A 27,895-nucleotide genomic window follows, 5' to 3' on the forward strand; every position below is an offset into this window, starting at 1 on the left:
TCCGTCTTCCCACTAATTTTTGCTTCCTTGTATGCCCTCTCCTTTGCTTTAACCTTGGCTTTGACTTCTCTTGTCAGCCACGGTTGCATCCTTTTTCCATTCGAAAATTTCTCCTTTTTTGGAATATACCTGTCTTGCACCTTCCTCACTTCTTGCATAAACTCCTTGCTGCTGTGCCATCCTTCCCGCCAGTGCCCCTTTCCAGTCAACATTGGCCAGTTCCTTTCTCGTGCCACTGTAATTTCCTTTACTCCACTGAAATACTGACACATCAGATTTCGGCTTCTCTTTCTCTAATTTCACAGTGAACTCAGTCATGTTATGGCCACGGCCCTCTAGGGGTTCCTTCACCTCAATCTCTCTAATCACCTCCGGTTCAGTACACAATACCCAATCCAGTACCGCCGATGCCCTAGTGGGCTCAACAACAAGCTGTTCTAAAAAGCCATCTCGCAGACATTCTACAAATTCTCTCTCTTGAGACCCAGTGCCGACCTGATTTTCCCAATCCACTCGCATGTTAAAATCCCCCACAATTATCATAACACTGCCCTTCTGACAAGCCTTTTCCAGTTCCTGTTGTAGTTTGTAGTCCATATCACTGCAGTTGTTAGGAGGCCTGTATATAACTGGCATCAGGGTCCTTTTACCCCTGCGATTTCTTAGCTCAACCCATAAAGATTCTGCACCTTCCGATCCTACGACACCTCTTTCTAATGATTTAATATCATTTCTTACCAATAAAGCCACGCCACCCCCTCTGCCTACCTGCCTATCCTTCCGATACACCGTGTATCCTTGGACGTTCAGCTCCCAGAGACATGCATCCTTTAGCCACGTCTCAGTGATGGCCACAATATCATACCTGCCAATCTGTAGCTGTACGACAAGATCATCCACCTTATTCCTTATGCTGCGTGCATTTAAGTATAACACTTTAAGACCAGTATTTGGTACTTTTTGCTTTGATTGCACTGCAACTCATCCCAATGGCTGTAAATTTGCCCCATCACCTGCCTGTCCTCCCTGACATCGTTACTGCTCACTATCTTAGATTTATTTCTGTTTTCCCCTTCCTCCGCTCTATCATTCCAGTTCCCATCCCCCTGCCAAATTAGTTTAAACCCTCCCTAACAGCTCTATTAAACCTTCCCGCCAGGATATTGGTCCCCTTCGGGTTCAGGTGTAGCTCGTCCTTTTTGAACAGGTCATACTTCCCCCAGAAGAGATCCCAATGATCCAAGAATCTGAAGCCCTGCCCCCTACACCAGTCTCTCAGCCACGCATTCATCTGCCTGATCCTACTATTCTTGCCCTCGCTAGCACGTGGCACAGGTAGCAATCCTGAGATTACTACCCTGGAGGTCCTGCTTCTCAGCTTCCTTCCTATCTCCCGGAAATCTCTCTTCAGGATCTCCTGCCTTTTCCTATCTATATCATTGGTACCAACACGTACCAAGACAATTGGCTGCTCACCCTCTCCCTTCAGAATATTCTGGACCTGATCCGAGACATCCCGTACCCTGGCACCTGGGAGGCAACACACCATGCGGGTATCTCTATCAGGCTCACAGAATCTCCTGTCTGTTCCCCTAACTATGGAATCCCCTATGACTACCGCATTCCTCTTCTCCCTCCTTCCCTCCTGCACAACAGCACCAGGCTCAGTGCCAGAGACCTGGTCACCATTGGCGTCCCCTGTCAGGTCATCCCCCTCAACAGCATCCAAAACGAGATACTTGTTGCTGAGAGGGGCAGCCACAGGGGTACTTTCCAGTATCCCGGCATTTCCCTTCCCTCTTCAGACAGTCACCCAGTTTTCTGACCCCTGTAGCTTAGGGATGACTGCCTCCCTGTAGCTCTGTCTGTCACCTCTTCACTTTCCCTAATAAGCAGTAGGTCATCAAGCTGCAGCTCCAAGTCCCTAACACGATCTCTGGGGACCTGGTGCAGATGTGGCCATTAGTGAGGCTGGAGGTCTCCCAGGATTCCCACATCTGACACTCTGAACAAAGCACTAACCCTGCAGGCATGCTACCTAATTCTACAGGAATGAAACAAGGAAAAATAAGTCTACTCACCCACTTTACCTCGCCAAACACACAAACTTTTTTAAACCGTTAGCTCGTACCATTAGCTGTGTGAGCCCTGCTGTTCTTGTGTCTGTCAGGGCCGATTCGCCAAGGGGAAAAAAAGAGTTGGTGCCTCGCTCTCACCTCTTCCTGTTACCACCTAAGCCCCTGATTATTTGCTCCCCTGATTATTTTTATATATTAGAGAATGCATAATGCCTAATCTTTCAGAAAGAATACACTTGAAGCTCGAAGCAACTTCTCTGGATTCACATTTTCTCTTCTGGTTTTTGTCAAAAACCACATTGTGTCTTCCAGCTGAAGATGATAGTTATTAATATTCAAGATAATATATATAAAGGATCAGTTTCCCTTATTAAACAATTGCATATTAAACTATTGTAAAATATTAACAATAAATTTATAACTTATTCAAAAATATTTCTTTCAATTTGGATGAAGTCTGGAGAATACTAATTTTTTTTTATGCTCCAGAACAAGAGAGTATGAAAGTTGATCCTTGTAAATTTGGCAAAGTTAAAGAGTAATTTTCTGAAGTCTGAATTGAAGTAACTGGAAAAAAATGGCCTTCGAGATGGTTTGCAGCCAATAAAAACAATACTGTTTTCCAGAAATAATTAGAACTCATTTCAAGAATTGATGATGGAGCCACAAAGCAAAAGGTGAGGTAAGGATATAAAAACTAAATAAAGCCTTGTCAGAATTTGTAGAGTAGGGAAAATAACATTTAATGTAAAACAAATAGGACAATGAACAGGTGGGAATGTAATGAATGGCTCAGCCAGTCAGGAGCAGAGTAAGGTCAAAGAAAAAAACTAAAATTGATGCATTAATTAAAAGAAAACATATAAAGGCACTGAACAAACTATGTTATCAGACCTGTTATGTCAATTAAACTATCGCAATTATTGCATTTCCACAAAATAAGCTCTTCTTTTCTAGTCAATTTTACAAATTGTATCCTATTGAAATGTATCACATTCTTTGGTTGACAGAATATGTGCATCACTCTTTGAATAAGAAACAAGAATGTGAAGATTTTGAGTGCAGATGGCTGTTTACTGTAACTGAACTTCAACTTGTCAAAGTGACAGCCAATATTGCTCAGTCATCTGGGCCCTAATCTAGAGATTAAGTCATGGAAAACAAGATATCACTGCTGAAGCGCTATAGTGTTTGTCATGAAAAAGCAAGTAGAAACAATGTACTGTTTATTTGTGGATGCTCGTTACAAAGCAGATGCAATATATTTAGGTGAAATAAACATAGAACACTACACCACAGGAACAGGCCATTCAGCCCACAATGTTGTGTCAAACCAATTAATTATCAAAAAGCCCACTAAACTGATCTCCTCTACTTTCACAACATCCATATCCTTCCATTTTCCTCACATTCATGTGCCTATCTAAATAGCTCTTAAAAGTCTCTAACGTATCTGCCTCTACTATCCCAAGCACTGCTTACCAGGCATCTACCACTCCCTGTGTAAAACAAAAATGCCCTTCACATTTCCTTTGAAATTATTCCTTCTCGCCTTAAGTGCATACCTTCTAGTATTAGTCATTTCAACCACGGGAATAAGTTGCTGCCTGTCTACTTTATTAATGCCTCTTGTAATCTTATAGACCTCTATCAGATCTCCCCTCAGCCCCTGCTGCTCCAGAGAAAACAACCCAAGTTTGTCCAACCTCCCTTTATAGCATATACCCCCTAATCCAGGCAACATCCTGTTAGGTCCCTTCTGCACCCTCTCCGAAGCCATAGCATCCTTTCTATAATGGGGCAGCCAGAACTGTATGCAATGCAATACTCCAGAAGTGGCCTAACTTTTGCTTTATAAAGCTGCAACATAACTTCCTGACTTTGAACTCAATGCTTCAATTAAAAGGGCAAACATGCCATATGCCTTCTTAACCACTCTATTAGCATGTGTAGCAACTTCTAAGGAACAATGAACTTGGACCTCAAGATCGCTCTGCTCATCAATACTGTTAAGGGTGTATTGTTCATTTACATCTGGCCTACCAAGGTGCAACAGTTCATATTTGCCTGGGTTTAACTCCATCTGAGATTTCTCTACCCAAATCTGCAGATTCTTTGTCAGTCTTCTACACTATCCACAACACTAACAATCTTCGTATTATCTGCAAACTAACTAACCAACCCATCTATATACATCACAAACAGCAGAGATCCCAGCACAGATCCCCGTGGAACACCATTAACCACAGACCTCCTGCTAAAATAAGTTGCTTTGACCGCTATCATACCCACCACATGGCTAATTCACCATGGATCCCATACATTTTAATCTTCTGGATGACCCTCCCATAAGGGACCTTGTCAAATTCCTTACTAAAATCCATATAGACAATATCTGTAACTCTTCCGTCATCAACCACCCTCGTTACCTCGCCAAAAAACCCAATCTAGTCAGAAAGAAATGGCTTGCCCCACACAAAGCCAAGCTGGCTCTCCCTAATTTGGCCATAGTTTGCCAAATGAGCATAAATCCTATCCCTAAGAAAGCACAGCATCCAACACCATGTCCAATATAGCTGTTCCTCTTTTTGGACTAGCTACATATTGATTTAAAACATCCTCCTGGATGCACCAAACAAACTCTGCCCCAACTAAACCTTTTGCACTAAGAAGATCCCAGTTTGGTGAGTAACCACCAGGAGAAGTAAGGAGAGTGAGTAGAGTTCACACGTGGCCACAAAGCAATAGTGGTTCAAGACCTGATCGGGGCATGGATAGGAGTTTCTGTGGCCTAGAAAGAGTCACAAGAATTGCCTGCTGCCTCCCAAGTGCCAGGTGCCAGAGTCCAGGATGTCTCAGATGTCTTAGAGTGGCTGCAGAATATTCTCAGAGGAGTGGTTAAGGATTGGCTTCAATGACGTCGATAGAAAGAGGCAGCTGGCTTTGGGCAAGGTGCATCAGTGCTGAGAGAACTGATATGCTAAGGCATTTCAAGATAAAGGAGGAGGTAGTGTTGGGTCTCCTAAAGAGCATTAAGGTGGTTAAGTCCCTAGGGCCTGATGGGATTTACTCCAAGTTGTTGAGAGAGGCAAGAGAAGAGATTGCTAGGACCTTGACCAATATCTTCGTGTCCACTCTAGCCACAAGCAAAGTTTCGGAGGACTGACTAGTAGCTAATATTGTTACATTAATCAAGAAGGGAACCATGGATAACCCTGGAAACTGTAGATCAGTGAGTTTCACATCAATGGTAGGGAAGTTACTGAAGAGAATTCTTGGGAGTAGGGTTTATGAGCATTTGGAAAACCATGCCCTAATTAGGAAGAGCCAGCACGGCTTTGTCCAGGGCAAGTCAGATTTTACTAACTTGATTGGGTTCTTTGATGAGGTGATGAAGGTAGAGCTCTGAATGTTGTCTATGTAGAGTTTAGGAAGGTGTTTGACAAGGTTCCTCACGGGAGGGTCATCCAGAAGATTAAGATGCTTTTTGAGGGAAAAGGTTAGTGATCAGTTGGAAAGGCAATAACAAATCAGAGACAGCCAACGTGATTCATGCAGAACAGATCCTATCTGCCCAATTTGCTTAAATTCTTTGAACTTACACTGAATGTATCAATGAAGGCAGGGCAATAGTGATGAATTACTTCATCTTCAGTAAGGCATCTGACAAGGTCCCGACAGGACACTGGTTCTAAAATTAGGATGCTTGTGATCCAGGGCAAAATGACAAACTGGACCCAGAATTGGTTTGGAAAAATGGGGCTAAAGGGTTGTTTCTGAATTGGATGCCTGTGAATAGTGGTGTTCCATAGGATCAGTACTGGGATACTCACTGTTTGTAATGTACACGAATCACCTGTATGTGGATGTGGGAGGCATGATTGGTAACCTTGCAGACGACACAGGTATTGGTGATGTAATTGAAAGCAAGGAAGGTAGTCTTAGGCTGCATGTGTTATCCATGTGTTGGAGAAATTGGCTGAAAAATGGCAAGGCAAGTTTATTTGAGGTAAACATGTGGTAATATATGTATTTCGGAATACTAGTGAATTTATGACATACAACATGTATGGTAGGGACTTTAGGAGTATTGAGGAACAGAGAGACCTTGGAGTACAAGTCCACAGAACTGAATGCAGATTGGTAACACGTTTGGAAGGCATATGGGATATTGGCCTTCCTTATTCAGGGCATCCGAGAAAGAAGCATGGACATTATGCTTCTACTTTTCAAACCTTCATCAGGCTTCAGCTGGATCCAATTCTGGTCACCACGAAATGCCAAAGATATGATATTGCTGGAGATGGTACAAAGGAGATACACCAGGTTTTTGTCTAGAATGGGGAAGCTGAGTTATGAGAGGAGACTGCAGAAACTGTGTTTGTTCTCCCTGGAGCAGAAGAGGTTAAAAAGGGATACAACTGATATATTTTAAATTGACAGGTATAGGTAGAGCAGACACACTGTTACTCCAAATCAGAGGAAGACAAACCCAGAAGACACAGATCTAGCGTAATGGAGAAAGGATGCAAAAGGGAATCCTCGGGGGGCCTTCGTCATCCAGGGAGTGCAAAGTAACTGGAATGCGCTGACTGAGATAATGGTTCAAGCCAAGTTATTGTCACCATTAAGAAGTGTATAGCTGAGAATTTGAATTGCTTAGGCTGACAGAGCTATGAACTAAGTGCTGAGAGACAGATTAGTATGGATGGTCCCATGGATGGGCTGGGCCATCTGGCCCGTGGAACCAAGTATTCCAAGGATAATGCCTCCTATTCCACTGGGGAGCAAACTGAATTTTCCAATTTCAGATAACTTACATTCAATGATCCTTTCCCCCATCTACCAATTCACGAAGGTTTCCTCTCCTATTATTCACCTTTTCCATGCTACCCTCTCCCACCTATTAGCCAGCTTCATCATCCTGCCTCACCTGGTTCCATCTGTGCATTACTCACACACCTATCCACCTGTATTTCTTCTCCCTTGCTTTATCTTTTCTATCTCTCCCTAATCTGGTTTGATCTGTTCATCATCAAACCCATAATTGGTTCCACTTATCACCTTCCACCCTCTGTCTTCTCCCCATCAGGCTCAATAGTATTTTCTTATCTCATTTCAGTCATCATCCATCAACCTCTGTCTCAAAACTCCCTCCTCATTCTCTCCCACCTGCCTATTATCCACCACCTCATCTGGTTTCCCCTGACGCCTACCATTTCTCATCTCATCCCTGTCCTTCACCTCCTTAAATTGGCCAAGTTCCCTTTACCCTCTAATTCCTGATGCAGTGTCTTGACCCATAAGGTTGGCCATCCCTTTGTCACTACAGATTTTGCACAAGTACTGATCTCCTCCAGCAGTTGTTCATTTGCTTTCGATTCCACATCTGCAGCTTATTTTGTCACCAATTACTTCAAGTGGCTATAGCCTATGGTCAAAATTTCAAAAATTCAATTATTATTGAAGTAAACAACTCTGAAATTCTTCTTCTGCGGGTAGCCATGAAACCAAAAATGCAAAGAAAAATAACATGATCATCAACCCCTAAATCCCCCACCCCGCACAAAACAGAGAACAGGCACGTCAACCCGTAAATCCCTCCTCACACACAAAAAAACCCAAATCAAACTGAACAGGCATGCACAAAAAAACCCAAACAAAACTGAACAGGCCCATTGACACCCAAATCCTCTTCCCTGTGCAAAACAGAGAACAGGCACGTCAACCCGTAAATCCCTCCTCACACACAAAAAAAAATAAATCAAACTGAACAGGCACGCACAAATAAACCCAGACAAAACTGAACAGGCCCATTGACACCCAAATCCCCTTCCCTGCACAAAATAAACAAAGATTGGTGAAAAATACAGAATCATATTAAAAAAAACTGTAAGATTGAAGAAAAGTCTATTGTCCAAGTACATATCCAAAATGCAGAAAACCTGGGTAACATTCTCTGGGCAAAGCGGCAGTCTCTCCCCTCTCTGGTAGCATAGCAAATTGATCCTCAGCGTACAAAAGGCAAGCAGCCAGTGCTCATCTTCTGTATTTGCCCCAATGTTTCAGTCTTCCCTAACATTGTAATTGGTGAACAATGGAAGCTTTAATCTGCAAAACAGAGTCAAACATTGGCTCATGCCCCATCCCGCAACCTGCCCACCATGAGGTTTGTACATGCTGCGTTTGCCCCCCGGAATTCTCTTGGAGGTTGCAGAGTGCTGGAACACCTAAATGATCCTCAGACAGCAAGTCACAGCTCCAACAGTTCCAGGATCACATCCAAGAAGAAAAACAAACGTAAAAGATAAAAAAGAAGTGAAATATACGGTTTCACGATCCATTCAGCGGATGCCAACTGAAGGAGCAGGCGCCATCTTGTCAAGTTTCGGTCGTTTGTGTCAGAACAGTGCATCGGCTAACCAATTAGATAAAAGAACTCTGTTGACACAGCTGCACCTGGAATTTTAATTGTGTATTTTTCAGCGCTTCACAATAAGAGAAGGTAAAATCTCTAATACATCAAGAAATACAGTAGAAATACTGTAGGTTTACCACTGGCGCTCATCTTTTTATTGTTAATGGATGTTATCTTCTCTATCCCTCTTGCCTAAAAGATATAAGATGAAGGGAGTTTCATGGAGTTATTGATGTTGAATAGAGGAAATTATGCCCTGAATATGTACAAGACTGTAATATGCTGACCTAACAATCTACAAGAAGACATTGTCAGGTTGGCAAATTGCATTTGATAAAGTGAAAGAGAATGATACAGAACCATAGAGTTATATAGAGACACAGCATAATAGCAATAAAGTTTGTGTTGTCCACCAAGTATCAATTGGTACTAATTCTGCATTAATCCCATTTATTATTCTTTGCACACTCTCGACAACTTCCTGTTGCCCCCTACACTCACCCACACACTGGGGGCAACTTACAGTAGTGATTTAACCTACCAAATCATGTCTTTTGGGGGTATAGGAAATGGATGCACCCAAAGGAAACCTGCATGTTCACAGGGAGAAGGTGCAAACTTCACATGGGCAGCACCTGAGATCAGGATTACACCTGGATTTTTGGCACTGTGAAGCAGCAGTTCTACTAGATGCACCCCTGTGTTGCTGTGGAAGAGTTACTGGAAATGAGGAAATGTAGGAAATAAGCAACAGAAGATACTGGAGGAGAATGAAATGCGGCACAAAAGTAATTCATAATGGAGAAGTTTATGGAGATCTTCTGGTACGATGCGAGTGACATCTTCAAAGACATCAATCTCATCATGAGTACGGTATTAGAAGTGGTTGTGTGATGGAAGATGCATTATCCAATGAAGAAGAAAAGTCTTGATCACCGTACAACCAAGAAAAGAATGTCATTCACATTCAATATTACAATCTCAGATTTATCAGTACTACCATCATCTAAACACTACTGAAAGCTCTGCCTTTCATCTTACCCCTCCCATCACTACCTCAACATGCGAAGCAACCACAAATTAGAACAAGTGTAGACAGCTCCAATGGCCTAATATATGAATACTTGTTGTGTTGTGCAATTGAACATATGCAAGAGAACATGAACATTTCAAGTTTATTCTGGGCCGAGTCATCTGATTTATTATGGGGCCAACTCTGATCTCATTACTATCCAACCGTTTACCTTTCAGAATGATTATAGTTATTATTTGCTGTAAGTATGATTGTAAGGAAGAATTAAAGGTACAAAGGATGGAAGAGATCAACTGCAATGGAACAAAAAAGAAATAAATTCTGTTTGCAGATTAAAGTTTAAACTGTGCTTTCAAGCATACACAAAAACCTACAAAGTGTAGTAAAGATAGCTGCTGGCACTGTAGGGTAATGTAATTGGTGGGACCAATTACCAACCACCAACATTGAGATGTGATTCACTTTAAGAGGCTGCCTGATTTAATGGCATAATTACGTAAAGTACTTTTACTGCACTCTTTGTTCAGTATTTGCAGTACAATAAGTGAGTTGATGTGGCTTTTCTTAAACATAAAACACCTCATGCTATTTTATTTGCAAAAATCTACATTGGTGACCCCGATGTTCTAGGATGATTCTAGTTATTGAACAGGTCGGTCAATGCAGTCACTATGAAATTGCCAGAATTTTGGGAGCAAAATGCAGTTGCTTAGTTTGTACAAGCCGAGGCCCAATTTGCACTGTGAGAAATCACAATACCAAATTTTACATTGTGGTAACATCGCTTGGCAACTACACTGTTGTGAGGGTGCTGAGTTTATTAGAAAACCTGCCTGAACATGATAAATACCAATTGCTGACAACTCACCTTTTGCAGATCTTTGGACTATCAGAGTCTGAGCGTGCCTAACAGTTGCTTTCCTTGCCCAGCCTCAGTGATGCAAAATCATCGGAGCTAATGGACCACATGCTGTCTCTCCTGGGAGATCACCAGCCTTGTTTTATTCTTAAAAATCTCTTCATTCAGCAAATGCCAGATCAAGTTTGCATAACCCTCACTAATGCACCCGTGAAGGACTATAGAGAGCTTGCTAAAATGGCTGACAGTTTGCACTCAGCTAGGCAGCAGTGTATCACTCCTCCCCCTTTCTCTACCTCATTTAGCCTGGTCAACAAGGCCCCCTACAAAACGATGCTGGGCCTATGTTTTTACCACATTTGCTTTGGTTCGAATGCTAGGAAGTGCCAATTGCCTTGCAGCTTCGACAGTGCCAACGCATTGGGACATCACAGGTCTGTGAACACCATGGGTTTCAACTGCCAGGGACATCTACTGTTCATTATGGACACCCTTTTAGGGCAACGCTTTCTGTGTGACGTGCTGAAGTGAGTGTGCCCCCGGCATTGCCTATTGATGAGAATGCATCGAGTGATAAAACCTCGCTGGAGGCCACCAAGAGCAATGGGATGCAGACTTACGGAACATAACAGGTGATGCTCTGCTTCGGTGGATGACGTCATACATGGGACTTCATCCTGGTAAAAATGGCTCGACCCCTGCTTGGTGCTGATTTCCTGTGTCTCCAAGGACTATTAGTTGATCATAAGAACTGTTGGCCTGTCGATGTCAAGGATTTGGGGTCGTTACCCAGCTCCCCCAGTAAATTCCCCACAATGACTCAGTATGCATCAACACACATGGATTACTTGACTGCCAGCCGAACTCCCAAACCTCACCAAGCGCACATTCTTCACTACTTTAACAAAACATGGCGTTGAGCCCCACATTTCTACAACTGGTTCGCCAGTGCAGGGGCCTGCATGCATAGACTGGATCCAGCAAAGTTGGCAACAGTGAATGCTGAATTTGTCTACACGGAAAGACTTGGCATTGTATGCTGGTCAAATGTCCCCTGGGCTTTGCCCCTCCATATGGTCCCAGAGTCCAGTAATGGTAACTGTTGCTTGATCGAGGCCACCAACCACCGATTGTCACCCAGTCCCACACATCCAAGACTTTTCAGCATGATTTGCTGGAAAGTAAATTTTTTCCAAAGTCAGTCTAATTAGGGACTATGATTAGGTGCCTGTGTTTAGGAGGACTTCCCCAAAATGCCTGTGATAACCCCTTTTGGTTTCTGAGTATGCTTGTCTTTTGGACTGAAAAAATGCAGCACAGACTTTCCAATGGCTAATGGAGTCTGTAGTAAAAGACTTAGGTTTTTCTTTTTTGTTTACCTGGATGACATGCTTGGGTTGTCAACCATTGACTTTCTCAGCCATCACACCTCCGCAGAAGGTGTGAAACCCCTCCCATTAAAAGTAGCCACTATTTTGCACCACCCCACACCACTGAAAATCTACCAGAGTTTATCGTCATGGTGAATCTTTATAGCAGTTTCATTCCGTGAGCTGCTGAACTTACGTTCCCCCTGTATAGAGCGCTTAAAGGCAATATTCCTAATCATGTGCTCGACTGGTCAGCAGGCATGACTGGGACATTTGTTGACACCAAATGAGCTCTTTCCAATGCGACCTTACTAGTGCACCCACTCCTCAATGTGCCTGTAGCCATAATTACTGACACTTCAGACTATGCTGTGGGATGCTGTGCATGAACTTTTGGCCAGAGGCATGTGGCAGCCGCTCACCTTCTTCAGTTAGCAGCTCTGTCCCCCTGAAAGGAAGTACACCACGTTAGACCCTGAGCTTCTCGGTCTCTATCTGGTTGTCCGCCATTTTTGTTTTCTTCTACAGGGTTGCCATTTCACATCTCCATTGACCACAAACCCTTTGTGCATGTCATGGCCAAACTATCAGACCCTTGGTCTGCATGGCAGCAACACCAGCTGGCCTACATATCAGAGTTCACAATGGATATACGACAAATCAAGGTGAAAAATAATGCTGTGGCAATTGCCTCTCATGGCCAGCCTTTGAGGGCATATACATAATGGTTGACTATGCTGGCATGGCAGTCAACCAAGCTACTCCAGGCTTACTGAACAGCAGTCACGGGGCTGCGATTGACTGACATTAAGTTCAGAGAAGCTGAGGCTTCTCTCCGGTATGATGGTTCAGCTGGTCATGCTCACCCCATAGTGCCCGCAACCTGGAGTTGGACTGTTTTTGATTCCATACATGGTCTATCGCTTCCGGGCCGGAGGGCCTCACAGAAAATGGTTGCACTAAAGTTTGTGTGGCACAGCCTTAGAAAGGACTTGCATGATTGGACCGCAGTCTGTGTGGAGAGCCAGTGGGCAAAAATTAACCATCATGTTCAGATGCCATTGGCACCTATGAGGTCCTTGAGCGATGGTTTGATCATGTCAATGTGTACCGTGTTGGTCCTCTTCCCCCCTCCAGTGGTTTAACGGACCTCCTTACACCAGGTAGCCCCAGGCATCGGTGATAGCCGCAGACGTGGCGCAAGTGTTCAGCACCTAGGCTGCTTCATTTGGTGCCCCATCTGATATTCCTTCTGACTACGGTCCCTGATTCATTACATACCTCTGGGTTGTGATGGCTACATTGCACCATGGTGTATGACCCATAAACCAATGGCCTTTGTGAGTGGTTTCACCGCCCCTTAAAGGCTGCTCTGAGGGCTTCCTGACAGATGAGTGTTGGCGTGATCATCTCCCACGGGTTCTGCTGGAGCTCAGAACAGCTCTAAAAGAGGCCTGTAGTTATCCACGGCTGAGCTGGTTTACGGGCAGCCATTATGAGTGCCAGGTGATTTCATTTCTGTCACCACGACTGCCTGGTTGACCTCTCAACAGCGTTCCACCCTCCTTAATAAATTCAATTCCTTTGCACCTATTCCATCCTCCCATCGCAGTGTACACTACTCTTGGGCTCCTGTTGACCTACATTTGTTTTCGTTCACCATGATGCACACCAATGACCCCTTAGGCCGCCTCACAATGGCCCGTTCCACATCTTGGAATGGAGGGAAAAGACTTTTGTCATAAATAAGAGGAGTAAATCTGAATGTATTTTGGTAGATCACCCACCAAGATTTGGAAGATTCCGCTATCATGGTCCTGCCATCACAACATGACCATGAGCGTGTCAACACATCTCTGGACGAGCCTTTGCTGTTCTTCCACCCATGGAAAATAGGATCTGAGCCAGGTGGCTCATCCGAGCTCTGAACAGGCTGACAACATCAGTTTTAGTGAATTCTGGGGGTGGGGGGGGGGGAGGTTGGAGAGAGGGTATTGTGGGGTATTGTAATTGGTGGAAATGTACATATTTCACAACCACCGACATAGAGTTGGGGTTCACCTTAAGAGGCTGTCTGATGTGATGATGTAATTATGTAAAATATTTGTACTGTACTTTATGTTCAGTGTTTGGAGTACAATAAATGAATTGTTACAGTTTTTCCTAAACATAAAATGCGTCATGCAGATTTATTTGCAAAAGCCTACCGCACAATTAACCATATAGAATTCCAATGTCACAGCAGTAAGTGAGACCTAGATTGAAAAAAAGGAATGAGATCTAAGTATATTCCTGGAGATAGGATGGTCAAGAATGTTAGGGAAAAGAAGCAAGTAGGGATATATCATTGTTAATTAATTTGAATATTGCTGGTCTGGAGAGTAAGCTGGAATGACCAAAGAGATGGATGTGTCTGTTTAGGATTAAAAAGCAATAAAGATGGAATTACATTACAGGCTGCCAACTGCACTGAGGGAGGACATTAAGGGGCAAGTTTTCAGAAAAGCTACAGATATGAAAACAAAAGCCCTACTGGGGTGACAACTATACAAATATATCCTGGGACAAAGAGAGGGAGGAGTTTCCATAATGTGTTCAGGAGAACTTCCTTGATCAGTTTGCTTCTACTTTAGCAAAGAAGGGAGCATTGTTGGCCTTGGATCAAGAAAATGTGGCAGAACAAGTGGAGCAAATATTACTTGGAGAAGCTAGAAGCAAACTGATCAAGAAAGTTCTCCTGAACACATTGTAGAAATTCCTCCCTCTCTTTGCCTCAGGATTTATTTGTATAGTTGTAGATATCACTCTGATAGGGCTTTTGTTTTCATATCTGTAGCTTCTCTGAAAATTTGCTCCTTAATGTCCTCCCTCAGCACAGTTGGCAGCCTGTAATGTAATTCCATCTTTATTGCTTTTTAATCCTAAACAGACACATCCATCTCTTTGGTCATTCCAGCACACCATTACTCTCCAGATCAGCGATATTCAAATTAAACAACAATGGTACAACCCTGCTTTCTTCTTTTCCCTAATATTCTTGACAATCCTATCTCCAGCAATACATTTAGATCTCATTTCTGTTTTTTAAGCTAGGTCTCACTTATTGCTGTGACATTGGAATTGTATATGGTTAATTATACTGTAGGTTTATGTAAATAAAGTAGCACGAAGCATCTGATGTTTAAGAACTGTAACAACTCACTTCTTTTACTTCAACCACTGAATATAAAGCACAGTAAAAGTACTTCACGTAATTACATCATTACAATAAGACCATTAGACATAGGAGCAGAATTTGTCCATTTGGCAATCGAGTCTGTTCCACCATTTCATCATGGCTGATCCTTTTTCCCTCTCTACCCTATTCTCTTGCCTTCCTCCCATAACCTTTCACCCCCAACTTGTCAAGCATTTATCAACTTCCACCTTAAATACACCCAATGACCTGACCTCATAGCTGCCTGTGGCAAGGAATTTCACAGATTTACCACCCTCCAGCTAAAGAAGTTCCTCCTCATCTCCACCCTAAATGGACTTCCCTCTATTCTGAGGTTGTGCCCTCTGGTCCTAGACTCCCCCACTATAGGAAGCATCCTCTCCACATCTACTCTATTTGGGCTTTTCAACATACGATAAGTTTCAATGAGATCCCCCTCCCTCATTCTTCTAAATTCCAGTTACTATAGGCCCAGAGCCATCAAACATCCTCATATGTTAGTCCTTTCATTCCCGGGGTCATTCTCATGAGCTTCCTCTGAACCCTCTCCAATGTCAGCACATCTTTTCTTAGAAAAGGGGCCTGAAGTGGTAGAGAGTTTAGTTCCACTTAAATAAACACGGAGACTGCTGGAAATACTCAGATCAGCTTGTGAAGCTGCCAGGAGGATGGGGGTGGAACAATGTCTCTAATATGATAGCAAGGGTGAGCATGGAGATAACCTGTAAACAAACTCAGCTGATCATTGGGTGAATGGGAACAGAAGGAGGGTAGGAGTATTGACAAAAGAACTCGGACAAAAGAACACTGGAGACACATGAGACTGCAGATGCTGAAACCTGATGCAACACACAAAAAGCTGGAGGAACTCAGTGGGCACACAGCACTTATGAAGGGAAATGGACAGTCAAGGTTAAGGTCCATCATCAGGATTGAAAAATAGTGGAGAGATAGCCAATATTAAAAGGTGAAGGGAAGAGGATTTGGAGTGAGAGCTGGCAGGTAATTGGTGGATCCAGGTGAAGGGGTGATTGGCAGATGAGGGAATGGAGAGTGAGAAGAGCTCCTGAAGCTGGGAGGTGGTAGCTGAAAGTGATAAAGGTGAAATGTCGATTGTACACGGAGATGTTGCCTGTCCTGCTGAGTTCCTCCCCCAGTTCTTTTTTATTGGATTCCATCATCTTTAGGCCTTTATCACGTTCATCTAGCTGGGGTTGCCCCTGTGCTTTGTATTTCACAACTCTTTTGTCTGTGTTCTTTTTGCCCATGTTCTCACTAACTGCTCCCACTCACAAATCAACCAGCTAATTTTGTTTACAGCTTATTTCCATGATTACTCTGGCTGTAACCTATCAGAGACATCACCATTCCCCACTCCCTCCCTCCATCCATCTACTTTATTACCTGCTTTAGTCTCCTTTTTAGTTCTGATATTATACATAGAACATAGAACAGTACAGCACCGTACAGGCCCTTCGGCCCACAATGTCGTGCAGACACTCAAACCCTGCCTCCCATATAAGCCCCCACCTTAGATTCCTCCATATACCTGTCTTGTAGTCTCTTAAACTTCACTAGTGTATCTGCCTCCACCACTGACTCAGGCAGTGCATTCCACGCACCAACCACTCTCTGAGTAAAAAACCTTCCTCTAATATTCCCCTTGAACTTCCCACCCCTTACCTTAAAGCCATGTCCTCTTGTATTGAGCAGTGATGCCCTGGGAAAGAGGCGCTGGCTATCCACTCTATCTATTCCTCTTATTATCTTGTACACCTCTATCATGTCTCCTCTCATCCTCCTTCTCTCCAAAGAGTAAAGCCCTAGCTCCCTTAATCTCTGTTCATAATGCATACTTTCTAAACCAGCCAGCATCCTGGTAAATCTCCTCTGTACCCTTTCCAATGCTTCCACATCCTTCCTATAGTGAGGTGACCAGAACTGGACACAGTACTCCAAGTGTGGCCTAACCAGAGTTTTATAGAGCTGCATCATTACATCGCGACTCTTAAACTCTATCCCACGACTTATGAAAGCTAACACCCCATAAGCTTTCTTAACTGCCCTATCCACCTGTGAGGCAACTTTCAGGGATCTGTGGACATGTACCCTGAGATCCCTCTGCTCCTCCACACTACCAAGTTTCCTGCCATTTACTTTGTACTCTGCCTTGCAGTTTGTCCTTCCAAGGTGTACCACCTCACACTTCTCCAGGTTGAACTCCATCTGCCACTTCTCAGCCCACTTCTGCATCCTATCAATGTCTCTCTGCAATCTTTGACAATCCTCTACACTATCCACAACACCACCAACCTTTGTGTCGTCTGCAAACTTGCCAACCCACCCTTCTACCCCCACATCCAGGTCATTAATAAAAATCACGAAAAGTAGAGGTCCCAGAACAGATCCTTGTGGGACACCACTAGTTACAATCCTCCAATCTGAATCTACTCCCTCCACCACCACCCTCTGCCTTCTGCAGGCAAGCCAATTCTGAATCCACCTGGCCAAACTTCCCTGGATCCCATGCCTTTAACTTTCTGAATAAGCCTACCGTGTGGAACCTTGTCAAATGCCTTACTAAAATCCATATAGATCACATCCACTGCACTACCCTCATCTATATGCCTGGTCACCTCCTCAAAGAACTCTATCAGGCTTGTTAGTCACGATCTGCCCTTCACAAAGCAATGCTGACTGTCCCTGATCAGTCCATGATTCTCTAAATGCCTATAGATCCTATCTCTAAGAATCTTTTCCAACAGCTTTCCCACCACAGACGTAAGACTCACTGGTCTATAATTACCCGGACTATCCCTACTACCTTTTTTGAACAAGGGAACAACATTCGCCTCCCTCCAATCCTCCGGTACCATTCCCATGGACGACAAGGACATAAAGATCCTAGCCAGAGGTTCAGCAATCTCTTCTCTCCCTCGCAGAGCAGCCTAGGGAATATTCCGTCAGGCCCCGGGGACTTATCTGTCCTAATGTATTTTAACAACTTCAACACCTCCTCTCACTTAATATCAACATGCTCCAGAACATCAACCTCACTCATATTGTCCTCACCATCATCAAGTTCCCTCTCATTGGTGAATACCGAAGAGAAGTATTCATTGAGGACCTCGCTCACTTCCACAGCCTCCAGGCACATCTTCCCACCTTTATCTCTAATCGGTCCTACTTTCACTCCTGTCATCCTTTTTTTCTTCACATAATTGAAGAATGCCTTGGGGTTTTCCTTTACCCTACTCGCCAAGGCCTTCTCATGCCCTCTTCTTGCTCTTCTCAGCCCCTTCTTAAGCTCCTTTCGTGCTTCCCTATATTCCTCAATAGACCCATCTGATCCTTGCTTCCTAAACCTCATGTATGCTGCCTTCTTCCACCTGACTAGATTTTCCACCTCACTTGTCACCCATGGTTCCTTCACCCTACCATTCTTTATCTTCCTCACCGGGACAAATTTATCCCTAACATCCTGCAAGAGATTTCTAAACATCGACCACATGTCCATAGTACATTTCCCTGCAAAAACATCACCCCAATTCACACCCGCAAGTTCTAGCCTTATAGCCTCATAATTTGCCTTTCCCGAATTAAAAATTTTCCTGTCCTCTTTGATTCTATCCTTTTCCATGATAATTATAAAGGCCAGGGAGCGGTGGTCACTGTCCCCCAGATGCTCACCCACTGAGAAATTTGTGACCTGACCCGGTTCATTACCTAGTACTAGATCAAGTATGGCATTCCCCCTGGTTGGCCTATCCACATACCGTGACAGGAATCCATTATATTATTGACCTGACATATTGACACTGTTTCTCGTCCCACAGATATAACCTGACTTGCTGAGTATGTCCAGTATTTTCTGTTTTATCGTAGTGCAGTGCGGGAACAGGCCCTTTGGTCACAGCGTGATGGTACACTAAATAAGTGAATGACACCCAATGAAACTAATCAGCTCTGCGTCTGGTATTGCAGCTTTTCTGCCCATGCTGCAAGAAACTGCAGGAAGTTGTGCTGAGCCACGCTCACATCATGAAAACCAGCTCCATGGACTGTGTCTACATTTCTCAGTCCCTCAAATATAATCAAAGAATTAAATAGCATGGAAACACAGCATTCACACCAACCAGTGGGAACCCTTCTGTATTGATCTCTTCTCCCAGAACTTCAATACCAGGTGATTCAGGAATTCATCAAGATGATTCACGTGCTCATCCAGACACATCTTAAGTGTTGTCAAGTGACACAGCTTCTTTGTATAGAGTGTAAAGGAGAGCCAAGAGTGGACACACTGAAAAATGTTGCTGGAGAGGTAGAACAAAGAAATGGTCGACAAACTGAATAATTATTTTGGATCAGTCTTCATTGTGGAAGACACCAGAGAGAGTCAGGGGGAAGAAGTGAGTGTAGTCACTACTACTAAAACAGGGGTCCTTGCAAGGATTAAAAGTCTGAAAAGAGCAGTTCTGATGGGACAGATCTCACCTGAAACATGTTGGCACCAAGGTCATGGCCAATCACATAACTAGGGCTCTGGATATCGCTTTAAACTAAATAGAAGTTGGGGGGCAGGGTTCAACAGCTTGGAAAAGTATTGATAAATAGGAAGGAGAATGTAGGAGAGGTTAGACGTCTCCAAACTAAAGAATAAGAGAGGAAGTTTAGAAAGGGCTAAGAATTTAGTTTCCAGCAACATGGACTGAAGGTGATGTATTCATTCACACAGTATACAAAATAAGATAGATGATTTTGTTCTGCAGTAAGAAATTGGCAGTATGATGCTGTGGGCATCACAGAGTCATGGCTAAAAGGAGATCACAGTTGGGAGTTTAACATCCAGGAATAAACTTCATACCAAAAGTACAGACAGGTGGGTGGCTTTGTTGGTAAAAAAATGAAACCATATACTTAGAAAGATGTGCTATAGAATCAGAAGGGTTAGTATTCTTATGGGTAGAGTTGAGAAACTACAAGGGTAAAAGACCCTTCGGCAAATTTATATGCAGGCCTCCGAACTAGCCAGGATGTGGGATACAAATAGCAATGGACAATTGAAAAGTCATGTAAAAATGACATTTTTATGATGGTTATGGAGGAATTCAATATGTAGGTAGTTTGGAAAATCAAATTGGTGCTGAATCCCCGGAGAAGGAATTTGTGGAACGTCTATGAAATGTCTTTTAAGAGCAGATTGTGTTCGAGCCGTATGGGGAAAAGGAAATTCTGGATTGTGTTTTGTATAATGAACCAGATTTGATTAGTGAGTTTAATGTAAAGGAACTCTTAGGAGGCAGTGATCATAATTCATCCTGCAGTTTGAGAGGGAGAAGCTAAAATTAGATCTATCGGTATTAGTGTTGAGCAAAAGTTAAAATTGAGTTTGAGAGGGGAGCTGGCCAAATTTAATTTGAAAGGTAAACTAGCAAGGATGATGGTAGAGCAGCAAGGCTGGAGTTTCCAGGAGTAACTCAAAAGATGCAGGATTGGTTCATCCCAAAGAAGAAGAATCATTCTAACGGGAGGATGCGGTAACTGTGGCTGACAAGAGAAGTCAAAGACAACAAAAAAGGCAAAAGGGAGGGCATACAATATAGCAAAAATTAGTGGGAAGCTAGAGGATTGGGAATCTTTTAAAAACCAACAGTAGGCAACTAAAATAGAAATGAGAAAAAAAATGAAATATGAAGGTAAGCTGGCCAATAACATAAAACAGGATAGTGAAAGAAGTAGGTTCAGGTGTAGCACTTGCGCTTATAGGCATAAGTGCCAGGTGGGAAATCTGTGGGGAGGGACATGTGGACCAGGGAGTCGCGGAGGGACCGATCCCTGCAGAAAGCGGAGAGTGGTGGAGAGGGAAAGGTGTGCTTAATGGTTCACTATGGATGTCCAAACCCTATACACCTCCATTCCCCATCAAGAAGGCCTCAAAGCCCTCCGCTATTTTCTGGATAATAAACCTCACCAGTACCCCACCACCACTACCCTCCTCCGGTTGGCAGAACTGGTTCTCACACTCAATAACTTCTCTTTTGGCTCTTCCCACTTTCTTCAGACTAAGGGTGTAGCTATGGGAACTTGCATGGGCTCTAGCTATGCCTGCCTCTTCGTTGGTTATGTGGAACAGTCTGTGCTCCAAACCTATTCTGGTACTGCTCCCCAACTTTTCCTTCGGTACATTGACGACTACATTGGTGCTGCTTCCAGCACCCATGCTGAGCTCGTCAATTTCATCGACTTTACTTCTAACTTCCACCCAGCCCTCAAATTCACTTGGTCTACCTCGGATACTTCTTTCCCCTTTCTCGATCTCTCGGTCTCCATCTCTGGAGACAGACTGTCCACTGACATGTTCTACAAGCTCACTGACTCTCATAACTACCTCAACTATACCTCTTCCCACCCCGCCACATGCAAAAATGCCATTCCCTATTCCCAGTTCCTCCGTCTCCACCACATCTGCTCCGAGGATGAGGTTTTCCATTCCAGGACATCTCAAATGTCCTCTTTCGTTAAGGATCGTGGTTTCCCTTCTGTTGTCATCACTGACGCCCTCACCTGCATCTATTCCATTTCTCGTACTTTGGCTCTCACCCCATCCTCCCGCCACCACAACAGGGACAGAGTTCCTCTTGTCCTCACCTACCACCCCACCAGCCTCCGGATCTAGCACATTAACCTCCACAACTTCTGCCACCTTCAACAGGACCCCACCACTAAGCACATCTTTCCCTCTCCACCACTCTCCGCTTTCTGCAGGGATCGGTCCCTCCCCACGGATCTCCCACCTGGCACTTATCCCTGTAAGCCCAAGTGCTACACCTGTCCCTACACCTCCTCTCTTGCCACCATTCAGGGCCCCAAACAGTCCTTCCAAGTGAGGCAACACTTCACTTGAGAGTCTGTTGGGGTCATCTGTTGCATCCGGTGCTCCTGGTGTGGCCTCCTCTACGTCGGTGAAACCCGACGCAGATTGGGGGACCGCTTCGTCGAGTGCCTCCTCTCAGTCCACCGAAACAGACAGGATCTCCAAGTAGCCACCCACTTCAACTCTGCTTCCCACTCTCATTCAGATATGTCCATACATGGCCTCCGCTACTGCCATAATGAGGCTAAACTCAGGTTGGAGGAGCAATACCTCATATACCGTCTCGGTAGTCTCCAGCCCCTTGGTATGAACATAGAATTCTCCAACTTCCAGTAATTCCCTCCCCTTCCCTTCCCTTCCCCTATCCCTATGTCACTCTGCACCCTCCCCCAGCTGCCTATCACCTCCCTCATAGTTCTGCCTCCTTCTACTACCCATTGTGTTTTCCCCTATTCTTTCTTCACCTTTCCTGCCTATCACCTCCCTGCCTCCCCTCCCCCACCCCTTTATCTTTACCCTTACTGGTTTTTCACCTGGAACCTACCAGCCTTCTCCTTCCCACTGTCCCCCACCTTCTTTATAGGGCCTCTGCCCCTTCCCTCTACAGTCCTGATGAAGGGATCCGGCCCAAAACGTCGACTGATCTTTTCCACGGATGCTGCCCGACCTGCTGAGTTCCTCCAGTGCGTTATGAGGATAGTGAAGGTATTTTTAGATATATAAGGAGTGAACAAGAGGTAAGAGAACTGGACAAATGATACTGGAGAGGTAAGGATACGGAAACAAGAAATGGTGAACAAATTGAAAGTATTTTGTGCAAGTTTTTCCTGTGGAAGATTGGACAAGTTACTTGGACCAGATGGACTACACCCCAGGGTTTTGAAAGAAGTTGAAGAAGAGATTGTAGAGGAATTAGTAATGATCTATCAAGATTCACTAGGTTCTGGAATGGTTCCAGAGGACTGAAAAATCTCGGAAGTAACTCCATCTTAAAGAACAGAGGGAGGCAAAAGATAGGAAATTTCACACCAATTAGCCTTACTTTAGCAGTTGGCAAGATGTTAGAGTCCATTATCAAGAATGAGGTTTTGGGTACTTGGAGGCACACAATAAAATAGGCATAGTTTCCTTCAGGGAAAATGTTGCCTGACAAATCTGTTGGCATTTTTTGAGGAAATAACAGGCAGTGGGAATAAAGGGGGTCATTTCTGGTTGGCTCTGGTGACTAGTGGTGTCCCTCTGGGCAGCGATCGGTATTGTGTCTGATAGTTTTCGCGTTATAGACCATAAAGACCTGCATTACAGGTATGGCGCGTGGCCAAGTGGTTAGGGCGTTGGACTAGCCATCTGAAGGTCGTGGGTTCAAGCCTCGGCCGAGGCAGCGTGTGTGTCCTTGAGCAAGGCACTTAACCACACAATGCTCCAGTCTACCCAGCTGAGAATGGGTACCGGCAAAAAATGCTGGGTTAACCTCGTGACAGACTGGCGTCCTATCCGGTGGGGGGGTGGGGGGGAGGAGTTTTGTAGTCTCACGTCACGGAAACTGGCATAAGCCACAGGGCTCGTGACAGACTTTAATCTGCATTTACAGAATTAATGGTTCTGTAGCCGGGTTTGTGGCCAATACAGATAGGTGGAGGGGTAGTGAGTGTTAAGGAGACAGGAAGTTGGCAGAAGTTGATATCTTCTTGATTAGTAAAAGCATCAAAGGTTATGGAGAGAAGGCATGGGACTGCAGTTGAGAGGGAAAATAAATCAGCTACGAATAGATGGCAGAGGAGACTCAATGTGCTGAGTGACCCAATTCTGCTCCTGTGTCTTATGGACTTATTCAAGTGCCTGTCTAAGTCTCTTGCCAACACAGATTCCACTACCTCCCGGCACAAAGTACTAAATATAAACCACACAACAAAAAAAACTCTAAACCTCCTTCCACTCAGCTTAAACCTATGCCCTCTTGTTTTAAATACCCCCACTGCAGGAAAAAGATTCTATCTACTCTGTCCTTCATATAATATTATATACATCTTTCAAGCCTCTTTTGTTCCAGGGAAAACAAGCTCAGCCTACCCAATCCCCTTGCATAACAAATCATCCTTGTGAGTCACCTCTGCAACCTCTTCAGTGCAATCACATCCTTCCTAATGTGTTGACCAGAATACTCCAAGCACAAAATTTGATCTTCATTGTTACCAAGTGATTATGATAGTCTCTGTTCCACTTTTACTGTTTATTTTTCAAATATTGTCAACTTATCATATATTCCAGTCTTGAACAATGATTCCAAATGCATAAAGAACAGCTGTGGTTTCCTGATGAATGTCAGCTGAATGTTTAGACAAATTTATTTGTCTTCTTTCACAATTTAGTTCAAACATACTTGAGCAGTAGCTGGACGTGTTTGATGTTTTATGTTTTGAATAATATTCTTAACTTTGCATATTCCATTTCAATTTTGCGCTAATAAACAAGGTTTTTTTTTTGATGTGTGATTGTGGTCTGGTATCTGCGAATCTGGGCGAGAGACTGGAGGCTGGAGGCCTGGAGATATTGCGTTGGTGGGAGAGAGGAAAGAAGCTTACTTTGTCGTTGTTGGTTTGTTTTGTTGTTTGATTTGTTCTCCTGAACATTGTGGACATGCTCTATTTGCGCCTAAATGTGTGGCGATACCTGCAGGCTGCCCCCAGCACATCTTGGGTGGTGTTGGTTGTTAACGCAAACACCACATTGTACTGTATGCTTTGATGTGCAAGTGTTAAATAAACAGATCTGAATGCAGTCCTAAAAAGGAAACTGATAGTGGGATACTAAAGACCATGAAAACTTCAAGCACATTGTCCATTCTAACTGTCTGGCATTTGAAAGCTGAAATTGAAACTCAATAATAATCTTTTATCATTGCAGTCGTTGAATATGACTCAGTTGTTTCTGCCTGTACTCATTCTACTTGGGATTTACACCAAAGATGTCCTGTAATATAAAAGAGTCATCAATCTCACATTATAATATTGAAAAATTAGTTCTCCATTGCGACATATCATTTCTGTGTTTCCTTGCATTTAGGGAACAAAAGGTGCAACTGTTTTATTAGTTAATGTTCCAGTGCCTCACAACTCGTTCAATAACTTGTAGGCTAACTGCTCACCTTGGTTCCAGTTGTAGGTACAAGCCCAACTGCTCCCATGTAAGTGCTGCCAATTGTTTTGATTTTCTCTATATCCTTGTAGCAATCTTTGTCCATTAGCTGCAGTACCAAAAGAAAGATGTAAACTAAATTTATGAGCAAATGCAGTGTTCAAATGTTTTTTTAAAATTAATGCATATTATGACTAATAAAGAATTAAATGTACCTCATCGAAGTCAGCTATTATTTCATTCAAAAGGCGTAAACATTCAACTCCCATGTTATTACCATCTAGTTCAATATAAAAGTCATTAAAATTGGGAATTGAGGCAAACATCACACCCACTTGTGAATATGACTGGTAGTAGAGATCCTGCAATGAACAACATGTAGAGGTTAAGTGCAACATCACAGAAAAATAGCTGAGGGAATAACATGTGTATCCCCTAATGATCAGATTAAGAACACATTAAGATTGTCACAGATCTAATTTTATCTTTGAGTCTTTAATGGTCAATTAAGAACCAAGCTGTGTGCAATTCCTGCCTATTACTCTTTGGTCCTAAGGCAATTGCCAACTAAATATATTTTGAACTGTTGATTCTTCCATGATTAATTGAGAAATACCCTATATTAGCAACAGAAGGCAATATTCCTTTGGGCCTGGTCACATCTATCTACAACCTGTCATCTGCCTTGCGGTTAGGGCTGCAACATTCATCACTGGAGAAGCATCTGCAGCCTTGCTAAATGTGGACAAGTTGCTGCAGGCCAACCAATGGCATACATCATGCCACTCATAATTATTGGAATGTGACTTACCTTCATGTAACCCAAGTTAATTAAACGCAAGGATGTTATGTTAGAAAGCTTCACCTGTGGAGGGAAGCTTTACCATTTTTTTCAAAAAAGAGAACTTGGGGTAAAAAAGCTACGTGAGAATGAAGTGTGGCTGACGGACGTGGCGAACAAGTGAGAAAAACACATCAATCTAATAGAAACTAAATATATAACCTGTTTAAAAAAGTGGAATTAGTAGTATCTCTATCCTACTTGAACACTGCAGGGTGGCACGATATCAATAAAAGATCTATTGAAGTTACAGCTGTAACAAGCAGCAGAGACGAGTGTCCAAGATCTCTATTGTATAACCAGGAATTAGTTCTGTTAAATTATACCAGGGGATTTGGTCAGTTAAAATTTTTACTGTTCCGAGTGTTTAATTTGTGTGTGAAATATGTTCAGTAGGGTTGTAACAGAAATGTTTGGAAATGACAATGTAATATTGAGTTATATTGAAATAGACATCAGAACGTGTATAAAAACTTATGGATTGTAATCCTGTTTTATACAGCTCAGGTTTTTTCTTTGTGTACGTTTGTCAATCAACTTTTCCTAGATGATCAACTATTTCATCCCACAAACCAAGAAACAAGATAGTGAGCTACCCAAGATCGAAAAACCAGTGCGGGAATGAAATGTTTAATAATGTAGAGGATTTAATACGGTTGAATGTTTAAGTTTATTTTCATTCAAAGGATCTGAATTTGATTTTCTGGAAGACTTTGATGAGTTACTGAATGAGATTTACTTTGTTTAAAAGTTGTGATGTTAGAGAATTGTCCTGAAAGGTGTAAAGCTGTATATATATAATTTTTGAATTTGAATTTATAGACATACTGACTGGAACTGAAACTGAAGTTAACCATAATACTTAAGAATAGGAATTCAATTAGTTTCTAACTAATCAGGAATAAATTAGTCTGTAAAGCTTTAAGTAGAGAATAAGACTAGATCTAATTAGTTAGAGAAATTGGAGTAATAAAGGTTATTCTAATGAATCTCACTGATTCTAACTGAAAAGGAACATGGTTTTAGTTTGATATCTGCAATTTGGAACCTAAACAGAATGTTGGAATTTTGAATTGTTCTTACTCTTATAAATATTTGGTATATATTGCTTTTTTATAAGCAAAACCTGCCTCCAGAAGTGTGTGTTTTCTATTCACTGTCTTCTTCTGATACCGAGAGTTTCTGATGGCCTACTAGCACCTAGTTCGTAGTGCTATGTAATTTGATTTTTTTTCTTAAAGTGTGCAGCGACCAGTCACACAAGATAAGACCAGCATTACACAAGTGTTACACTCAGCATTGCCGAAGATGTTCCATCCTTTGATTCACATGTGATTGACATGGAATCCTCGGTGACTTCTCTCAGCAATGTTTCCTTGGGTTGGGACTGGTCTTAAATCCACATGCACAGTCCAAGAAAGGTCTCAGAGAAACATCATGTCAATCAACTGGAAGGAGGTGGATATCAGACAACTTATAAGCATATTTTAAAAAGTTATTAGGGACAAACCTTATTTTCATTTAACTTCTTAGCAAAAATACCATTGCATTTTTGGTGCAACCAACCACACGAGTCCAGCCTAGCCTTGGCCAGAAACCGTGGAGATGGTCTGAGTATGGTCCTGAGCAGGTTCGATGTTGTCGTTTAAAGTTAAATTGGATAGATATACGGACAGGAAAGGAATGGAGGGTTATGGGCTGAGTGCAGGTCGGTGGGATTAGGTGAGAGTAAGAGTTCGGCACGGACTAGAAGGGCCAAGATGGTCTGTTTCTGTGCTGTAATTGTTATATGGTATTAGAGGCCAGTGCAGTACCCAGGAAATTCCAGCTCCTAGCAGTGTAGCAAGGAAGTGGCTTTGCCAGAGAACAGGTGTCTAGACGGTACCTGGATCAACAGTCAGCAAGCCTTTCCTCCAAGCCGTTAACCTTCTAACTAGAAGTGAAATCTGCTGGAATCCTTTGACACAGCTGAATGGCCAAGGCCTCTAACTGAATGGAATTTACACCAACTGATTGAAGTTAGGACAGGGGATAAATGACAGGTTAGGCTTGGGTGTGGTTGGCTTGGCC

At 43.1% G+C, this 27,895-nt stretch overlaps 1 protein-coding gene across 5 annotated transcripts in view; it reads right to left on the reverse strand.

Annotated features, from left to right (window-relative positions):
• LOC134344352 (adenylate cyclase type 1-like) overlaps positions 1-27,895 on the reverse strand; it is a 279,148-nt gene that overhangs the window by 19,743 nt on the left and 231,510 nt on the right. For all 5 annotated transcript variants that reach the window (XM_063043992.1, XM_063043991.1, XM_063043994.1 and 2 more), the window contains 2 exons: positions 25,200-25,346; positions 24,995-25,093 (listed from right to left, as the gene is read on the reverse strand). In XM_063043992.1, the coding sequence (XP_062900062.1) occupies positions 24,995-25,093; positions 25,200-25,346 (246 nt within the window). The remainder of the gene's footprint in view (positions 1-24,994; positions 25,094-25,199; positions 25,347-27,895) is intronic.

This window comes from Mobula hypostoma, chromosome 3 (genome assembly GCF_963921235.1).
Source record: "Mobula hypostoma chromosome 3, sMobHyp1.1, whole genome shotgun sequence".
Taxonomy (NCBI): domain Eukaryota; kingdom Metazoa; phylum Chordata; class Chondrichthyes; order Myliobatiformes; family Myliobatidae; genus Mobula; species Mobula hypostoma.